This window comes from Gavialis gangeticus, unplaced genomic scaffold (genome assembly GCF_001723915.1).
Source record: "Gavialis gangeticus isolate Ggan-Ray unplaced genomic scaffold, GavGan_comp1, whole genome shotgun sequence".
Lineage (NCBI taxonomy): Eukaryota > Metazoa > Chordata > Crocodylia > Gavialidae > Gavialis > Gavialis gangeticus.
The window spans coordinates 183,027,414-183,037,237 of record NW_017729032.1 but is presented as its reverse complement, the minus strand read 5'-3'; the positions used below and the strand labels follow the sequence as shown (position 1 = coordinate 183,037,237).

At 41.2% G+C, this 9,824-nt stretch overlaps 1 protein-coding gene across 1 annotated transcript in view; it reads left to right on the top strand.

The window, feature by feature from the left end:
* MAP7D2 (MAP7 domain containing 2) overlaps nucleotides 1-9,824 on the top strand; it is a 194,876-nt gene that overhangs the window by 164,744 nt on the left and 20,308 nt on the right. The window contains exon 11 of the mRNA XM_019523860.1: nucleotides 8,096-8,328. Coding sequence (XP_019379405.1) covers nucleotides 8,096-8,328 — 233 coding nt within the window. The remainder of the gene's footprint in view (nucleotides 1-8,095; nucleotides 8,329-9,824) is intronic.

The window sequence follows — 9,824 nt, the reverse complement described above, 5'->3', positions numbered from 1 at the left end:
ATCCAGCATCTTCTTGCTGGACTCATTTGAGTCCCGTTTTTGTTTTGGGGTTTTGTTGTTCTGCAATTTGATCCATATAGATTCTTCCACTTGTGTAACTTCCCACTATAGCTGGTGGGACTTTGTATGGACTACAGTGCTCTGGCTGCATGAATCAGATTTTAGGAGCCTGACTACGTATAAAAATAAATGTGAAGGACTGAATTGATATATAATATATTATCATTCATAATATTGTAAACATATGTTTTTATAAAATGTATAAAATATGCATAATGGCACAGATATTTATTCCTTTAAAAACAGTGTTGATAACATCCCTTTAATATCCTCTTTAATCATAATTTAAAAAAGACTCGAGCCTCAAGTAGAGACTGTGCTGGTGGAAGAGCAAGCTGGGTTCACAGTGGGGAGAAGTACAACAGAGCAAATCTTCAACATCCAAGTACTGTGTGAAAAGTACCATGATCACTAAAAAGAACGTCACCATAACTTCATAGACTTCAATAAAGCTTTTGATAGGGTGTGGCACAAGCACTTTGGCTCACAGTGAACAAGCATAACATCAGCAGATCCCTGATAACACTAAGAAGAACTTTACAGCAATGCAAGTAGTGGAGTGCTGATCAACAACACCATTTTCAAATAGTTTGCAACTTCAGTAGGAGTGTGGCAAGGTTGCCTGCTCTCGCCATGCCTTTTAAACCTCTTCTTCAAGCAAATCATGTCAGATGCCTTAGAGAATTTTACAGGAACTGTATCATTTGGAGGGTGGAAGGTCAACAACCTGCACTTTTTGATTACATGGATTTGATAGCAGGGACATCTAAAGAGCTTCAAGAACTTACAAAAATGCTAGACAAAACTGCAAAGAGCTATGGAATGGAAATAAGCACTGAGAAATCACAAACCTCCAAGATAATCATCAGCAATGCTGGTGTGAACATGAACATTGAAAAAACTAGGAAGAGTTTTGAGTATCGGGGTCCGTTCACAGAAGATCACAGAAGACTTGACATCTGAAAATGAAGACCAGAATAGCCATTGCCACCAGCCAACTAAAAAAGCTAATCTGGACAAGCAGCAATATTACATGGAAGGTAAAGTTACCGCTGCTGCATGCCAAGGTCACCTCTACAATGCTTGATGGCTCTGAGGCATGGATGCTTAATAAGAAGTTAGAGAACAGAATTGAGGCATTTGAAATGTGCTGCTTAGGGAGACTGTTGCATGTCTCATGCACTCAGCACCAGACCTGTCAAGCAGCAAATCAGTCAAGAAATTGGAACCTATGAACCACTGTTGGAGGTTGTGTGACAAAGGAAGCTGCAGTGGCTTGAACACAACATGAGAAGACCAGCACTGTAATGCAGGGTGCAGTGGAGGGAAAGATAAAATGAGGTAGATCCAAGAATTGCTGCAGAACCAATATTAAAGACCGGACAGGGCTTCAACTGACAGTGCACAAAGCGAGCCAAACATAGGGCAGAGTGGGGGCGAGTTGTTACAGCATCTAAGCTGCCCCAACGATCACAGCAGCCTCAGGACTCCCCTGACTTTTAATACCCCAGTAAAAACAACACCTTTATGCAACTATAAATTCCCCACAGCAGTAATGTTCAGTATGTCTAGTTTTTAATTCATTTAGTGGGCATATGCAATGTACCATAGTCTTCACTTGGTAGCTAAATGTGTACAGTATTTTAACTTCTGCTTCAACAGTAATTAGCTGGCCTAAGGTTCTCTGGCCCAAGACACCCTAATTAACAGCTGTGCAGTAACTGGTGATGATGAGGATATTAAAGTGCTAAAAATAAGCAAAGAATAGAATGGAAAATAAAGATTTTAGACCATGGTAGTCAGCTTTTGGATCTTCAGAGAGGTGTTTAGCCATATTAGTCTTGCCAAGTAGAAGATAGGGCTGAGTGGCACTTTAGAGGCTGATCAGAGGCTTGAGTTTTCATAGGTAACAGCTTGCTTTATCAGGTACTGTAAATAGACTTTCAAGTAGAACATGATGCCTTTAAGTCCGTTCACAGCATCTGACAAAGTAGGTTGTTGCCTACAAAAGCTCATTCCTCTCTGAGCCAGTTACTCAAAGGTGCTACCCTGCCCTACCTGCTTACTTTTGGATCTGTAACAATTGATGACCTATGCCAGTGGTTCTCAACCTTTTTAGGCTTAAGATACCCCTCACTTGACCTGAGGCACTCCCCACTCCTCCCCATCACTTTTTTGAATTGCACAGCATCTTATTTCAAAAACGAATGTATTTTATTATGGTGATTCCTTCCTTGCAGATAGGTCAGTACTAGGGTCAAGGCAGTGACCAGGCAGGGAGGATCCTGAGCCTGCACTTATCTCTTCACACCTCATGGCACTCTTCAAAAGATCTCATGCCACTCTGGTGTGTCCCAGCACTTTGGCTGAGAATCACTGACTTATGGTGAATATGCCTTTTAAATGAAGCATTTTGTTCTCTTCCATGCTGCCTGTGGATAAAATTGGATGTGAGCTCTGACTGATGCACATTTTTTCTTCTGCGTTTTGAAATCTTAATTGTTCTTGTCAGTTAAAATAATTTCAGAACTCCTTGAGACCTGAGGAAGGATGCCTTTTGCATGAAAGCTTGTCAGAGATCTCTCCCAACTATAAAGTTGGTCCAGCAAAAGATATCTCCCCTCAAAAAATTCTTGACTACAAGATGGATGTTCTTTACAGCTGACTGCCATTTCCTGGCAAGTCATAGCTTTCGCTTCTGGCTTTTAGCAACTATCAAAACAATTAAAGCATCCTTCTTTCACCAGGCAACAGAAAGCAGCCCTAAAAGTAGAGATTGTTTGATAATACAACTGTTTTAGCTCATTTTGGTACCAGTGTGGTTTATTTCTCCTGTCATAATTTCCAGAGTAGATCAAGAGATGTAATTGCTCATTACTAAGCTTTTTCCTACCAACCTCTTTGATGTAAACCTGTTGTCATCCTTCTATTAGAGTACAGTTACTGCTGTGGAAATGCTAAAAATGGCTCAGCCTTAGTTATGAGTGTTCCTCTTCTCCTGTCACAACTATTGAAATGAAAACTTGCCAGAAACGTTTTCAGAAATAAACAAAATGGGATCCAAAAACTTGAGGAAGTTGGGGAATCGAATATGAAAGAGCCTGGCACCTACCTGGCTGCCAAATAATATCTTCTGTTACTTGGTATGAAATATAGTACTGTCAGTCTTTTATTTTATAATTTCTTTTATGAAGTACAGGTGTGATTGTAGCTACGCTATTGAATGTGAATTATTATTCATCTGGGTTTCTAGCAGCTAAAAGAGTTCCTTTATGTAGTTTATATACTTCATTATTTTCTATGTTTACCATAGACATGCATAGTATTTTACAGCAGGATAAAACAGCAAACTTGCGGATAGTTTCTATTCCAGCCCAGGTGAAATTTGGGGACAAGATCAGAATGAATGTGCATAGGTCAAGATGCAATAAAGAACAAAAAGGGAAAGTGCGATTGCTAGATTTTGCTGAGAGAGTAGGTTGTGAAAGAAGCTGGTTGGATAGGCATCCCCCACTTTGGGCCAGTCTAGATGAAGTCTGTGCTGCAGTCGCAACATGTTCTTGCCAGGATGCTGCTAAGCATATCTTGCCCACCTGGTCCCACAGACATGCTCCAACCATAGAAATATTATGCTGTAGCTACTGAGGTCACTCAGGCACATCTACCTGTGGCCACTCCAGATCTCAGTTTCCAGTGCAGAAAAACAAGAAAGATTTTTAAACCTCCCTGCTTGCCATCTGACACCTCCATGGAAGGAATCCTGAAACAACAAAGGAAACAACAAAGAGCAACTCAGAACAACTCACAGAGGCACTCTCATGGACCCAGAGGGACCTATTTTCCATTTCCAGCTCCCTCTGTGCAAAAACGAAGTTTATTTCCTACCTATGGGGACTTTTTACCATCTTTAATTTTCCCAGAGCCTGATGAAGGGCATTTGAGCCCAAAAGCTTGCACAAAAAGATTTTTTTTTTTTGCAATTTCCTAGTTGGTCTAATAAAAGGTATCATCTCTGAACCAAGAGTTCTGGATTTTTGCAGTTACCGAATACATCCCATTCTGAGATGTAATCACTCTTCTTGATGTCGCATTCTGGCCTTTATCAGAGCTTTCATCATCAGTGGCTATCTTCTGTACATGAGAATGCAAAAGACCTCTCCATTTGTTGTTACTCTGAAAATTGTCACAAACCACGTCATATCAAACATTTAAGTGATCTCCTGGGGAAATTTAGCAGCAGTGAAAGGGGGTTGGAGTGAGGATTAATTTCTCCCAGGTTGTTTTTTTTTATAGCGTGCGCGCGCGCGTGTGTGTGTGTGTGTCCGTAATACATTTTTATGGTTTTTACTTTATTTCTTATGTTTGCTATGAAATAAACATCAGATTTGGACATAGCATAACCTCACAAAAATATACAAATTTAGTAGGGTATAAATTGTAGCCCCTTCAGATTTAGAACGATAGTGCCACCCTTTGTGAAGCAATTGGAATATGTGTAAGCATGTTTTGTGGATATTCAGAAGGCAGATGGTCTTTTAACTTTCGCTGCATCTTGTGCCCTTCTTCATTGTGTACCATCACCTGCTGTGCAACTCCTTTTATCATCGACTCTGCTTAATGTAACAGGCTTTTGCTGGCCTTGTTCATTTGACATCCTCAAGGTATTGACTGTATGTATAATGCCTCTCACAAGACATTCTGTATTTTGAGGGCTTGGTGTTCCTATAAATGGAATAATGTATGGAAGAGAATGGAGATCACTTAGAAACCTTATTTTAAAAAATTAACTTTCTTGGGGACTGTCTATAACCCACAGATCTGCAAAAAGACATTGGTCTGGTTGCTCTTTGTCTCCACACAGCTGTAATTGCCTGTAGACTAGTGATGCTTAACATTTTGGCCCTGTGGGCCAGATGAGTGGGGCAGGACCCGTCTGTGAACCAGATTGCGCACTGGAGCCTGGCACCGCCCCCTCCTGCCCCACTTGCTGGGTTTGGGTCTCGGGAGGCCAATACTGCCCCCTCATGTCCGGACTGGGTCTCAGGATGACGGTACCACCCCCTTCTGGCCCCCTTGCACTGGGATTGGGTTCTGGGGGCCCAAAACCACCCCCTCCCTACCTCTGTGCATGGGGATTTGGCTCTGGGGCCAGTGCCACCCATCCCATGGGTGCTGGGATCAGGTGGGGGATCCAGAGCGCAGGGCTGTAGGCTTCCCACAGGTCTGGAGATTTGGTAGCAGGGGAGTAGTGCCACCCTTCCCCCACTGTCAAATGTCCAGACCATGAAAAAGCCCTGCAAACTGGTTAATGTGGCACCATGGGCCAAATCTGGCCTGTGGGCTGCAGATTGAACACTCCTGCTCTAAACTATTGTCCAGCCTCCCCTTTATCCTCTTTGGCTAATGGTAGTTCCACCTGCTGTTTCTGTTATTGTAGCATACTGATCCTGCTGTATCGTGTATCATAATTCAGTTTTCACAGAGGCTTCCAAATTAATTGATATTTTCTGTCATTCATAATTAGTTTAAATTTTCAACACTTGGTGTTGACCTGGGAGTGTGTATGGTCATAAAAATATATTGCAGTCTATAAAAATGTATATTGTATACATAAAAAGTGTGAATTACATTATTCATATAATCCATATATTCATATTATCTGTATAACCACAGAGGGTTAATGTTCTATAGATAATAGTCTCTTAATGTAAGCTTTTAATGTGTCACATAAATAACATCTGTTTTTAAAGATAATACAGTATTTTCCTTAATGTTCTATGAGGCAGGAAATGTCTATTATCTTTGCATTTCCATTCCATTCTAACTGCTCAAGCCCTGATATACATACATACATAAGTGTGTGTGTGTGTGTGTGTATGGCATATGTATATTTTAATAATTGGATCTTTAGCAGGCTCCTATAACCAAAATGCATTATTTGCACTGTCATCACTGCTGACACAAGTATAGCTATTTCAAAAGTTCCCATACTTGAGTGTACAGTATCCAGTCTGTCATTGGCTTAGTGGTCAAATAACTTGACTGATCGAATGGTGATGCCTGATTTGATTTGGATCAAATGTAGGGAACTCTAGGTCAATGTTTAAATGTGTTCTACCTTGGTATACAGTCATGTTTTGTGTATTTTTAGAAAACAAAACACTACTGAAAAGCAACTATTGTAGTAAGGCAGAGACCAAGCAGCATACACAATTTATCTGTTATTTTAATTTCTGACTTCCTGGAAAAATTGAAAAACATGGCATTTTGGATATAAGAACTGATTATAGGCCATTACGTACCCTGGGGTTACTTGTGGAAGGTTATCCTGGTTTGAAATAAAGTTACAATTGTGAAAACCAGTATTATTTGGCTAGTTCAGTAAATCATATGCCTTTCCTCTTGCGTGTAGAATATGTTCTTAGTCTTCTAATTCAAAATGTTCCAGTCATTTAAATGTGCCTGCTTAGATTTCCTGTTACAGAACCTGATTTGTCTGTTTGCATTCAAGCAGCAACAGTGCAGATGCAATGAAGGCCCCTGTACTATGGAAGGATTGTATCACTGCAATCTCTCCAGCAAAGCAGAATAAATTACTGCAGATGCTCCTTCCCAGTCTACATCTTGGGTGCTGTTGACATATTTATACAGATCTTTCATAGATTTCATAGACATTAGGGCTGGAAGGGACCTCGGAAGATCATCATGTCCAGCCCCCTGCCCAAAGGGCAGGAAGTCAGCTGGGGTTATAGGATCCCAGCAAGATAAGCAATCCAATTTAGTCTTGAAGGTGTTCAATGTAGGTGCTTGAACCACCTCCAATGGCAGGCTATTCCAGACCTTGGGGGCTCGGACAGTAAAGAAATTCTTCCTTATGTCCAGCCTGAAACGGTCTTGCAGTAGTTTATGACCATTCGACTTTGTCATCCCTTGGGGCGCTCTGGTGAACAGATGTTCCCCCAGATCCTGGTGGTCACCCCTGATAAACTTATAGGTGGCCATCAGATCACCCCTGAGCCTGCGCTTTTCCAAGGTAAAGAGCCCCATGGCTCTCAGCCTCTCATCATAAGGTCTGTTTTCCTGACCTCTGATCATGCGTGTGGCTCTTCTCTGCGCTTTCTCAAGCTTCTCCACATCCTTTTTGAACTGTGGAGCCCAAAACTGGATGCAGTACTCCAGCTGTGGCCTCACCAAGGCCGAGTACAAGGGGAGAATGACATCCCGGGATTTGCTTGAGAAGCATCTATGGATGCAAGCCAGTGTTTTGGTTGCTTTACTAGCCGCAGCATCGCATCGCAGGCTCATGTTCATTTTGTGGTCAATGATGACCCCCAAGTCTCTTTTTTCCATAGTGCTAGCCAGCGTAGCACTGCCGAGCGTATAAGGATGCTGCAGATTTTTCTTCCCAAGGTGGAGAACCTTGCATTTTTCAGTGTCAAACACCATCAGGTTCTCAGTGATAAACATCGTAAGGTCATCTTATACTTGTACATTATACATCATCTTATACTTGTACTCATCTTATACATTTTTTTGGTGTTAAACACCATAAGATCATAGTATACTTGTTGTCTTAAATGCACGCATATGTAACATTGGCATTTTAAAATGATGGCACAGTAGCTTTACCTTTGGGAATGCCCAAGATGGGAGGGCTGGGCAAAAAAGCCCAACTCCATGGATTTAATTTAAAATAAGGAGACCTCTCTGATATGAACTGAAAGTGGAACTCTACTAGATCAGTCCCTAGTGGAGATGATAATAAACACCGAAACAAGTCTGACATGTACTGTCTCTTATGGAATAGTGATGCAGGGCTGTGTAGGCATATATATGTAATATATACAAGTCAGTAATTAGATATGCTGTTCCTATTGGAAAAATATATCTTCCCTGCCAATAATATTTTAAAACTTTTTCACTGCTTTGATAGTACAACATACTGTGCCAAAGACAAAAGAAGAAAGTAGAAAAGATGTCCTACTAGATGACACAATTGTATAGTATGTGAAATTTTCCTTTCTTCTCTCCCCAGGGCAGTTGCAAAAAATTATCCACAATCTCCTAAAACTGCTAAACAATATCCAGCTTCTCCTGTGAAGCACCGTGCCACCTCTAATCTTAGCCAGGAGACTCCTAAAAAGAAAGCAGAAAAGGAGAAAGAGAACACTGCTTACCACAAAGCCCAGGGATCTCGTGCTGAAGAAGTGGGCCACACAGCTGCTGAGAAACATGTGCCTTCTACAGGAAAGACTGAAAGCAGTGAAGGTGAGTTTTGGTACAAGGATATGCCTTAACCTAGTGCAGGCACACCTGCTTTTAAACAAGAATATCCTCTCCATAAAGGGGAGGGGAAATGATTTCTGGGGGCAATATCTTTATTGGAACAAGCTTTTGACCACATTGCTGCTACCTCAGTGTTTAAACATCACTTTCTTCTGTAAGGGGATTTATAAACATAGAAATCAGGGGCAGATCTAGCAAGGGGTAGGCAGTGGTACAGTCACATCCCCCTTTATTCTTGGTCTACCCAAGGTTTAAGAAAAACTGCCTGGCAGTGATGTCAGCATTTCTATTCAGGCAGCAGTGAGGGAATCACTTGACTTCATGGTTCATTATAATCTATTGGATTTCTTATGAACTCATCATCGTAGGGGTGTTAGCAGCCTTCTCTCGTTTTTGATGGTCTTGATATTCCACTAATCAGGCTAGGCTTTCTTCTGTAATTCTGCTATCTATTAATGGCTCCTAGTAATGTAGCCCCCATTTCACAGCCCTGCAGGCTGTTTTTAGCTTTAGCTGAAAATGTTAACTTAGGTATGGAAGTGTTAACTCGGGTAAAGAGTAACTCAGGTACAGAAATAATTTTCAGTATAACATTGGATTCACTGTCAAGATGCTCAAGACTAGATGTGTTTTTTTTTCAATCTTAAAGTGATGTATATTTAATTCTAATGGCGACAAGACTAATGAAACAGCATATTTGGATTTTTTGCCTAGTTTGTTTTGCTTCTATAACTAATATGTGATATAGCAAATTCACATTGCAGTGAAGTTATATTTGTTTTTGCTTTGATCTTAAACTAAACAATATAGCACTCTGCCCCTACCATATTAGTAAAGCTTCTAGCTTCTTATTAACTGGAGAAAAACATATATTGTGCTATATGCAGCAGTGTGATGATCTGCATCCCTCTCTTCAAAACCCTAGATCTGCCCTGAATACACAGTATGTACTAAAATCATGAGTTACATAATTTCCATAGTTGCGAACTTTGTAAATTAATGTGAAATGAGGAGCCCAAATCAAACATTTGGGCTCCACGGACATCTCATGGACCAAGATTTTCAGAAAACAGGTGCCTGCCTTAATGGCAGCATATGGCTTGCGTGGCATTTATTTTTGGGTTGCTCAACTGAAAATAAATCTGTTCTTTCACTCTAAAGAGAATGCTTCGTCTCAAGCTACTATACTAATCATTTGAACATGGCATTGGCTGGAAAAAATGAGCACCTGTCTGCCCCATAAACTTATTCTGCCTGGTACTTCCTTCTAGGAACAATGCCCACAAGCCGAGGGAGGATAGGTTTAGGTTAGATATTAGGAAGAACTGCTTCACTGTAAGGGTGGCCAGAGCCTGGAATAGGCTTCCTAGGGAGGTGGTGCTCTCACCTTCCCTGGAAATCTTCAAGAGGAGACTGGACAGGCACCTGGCTGGGGGCTTATGACCCCTCCCACCCCCAGTGTCATTCCTGCCCATGGC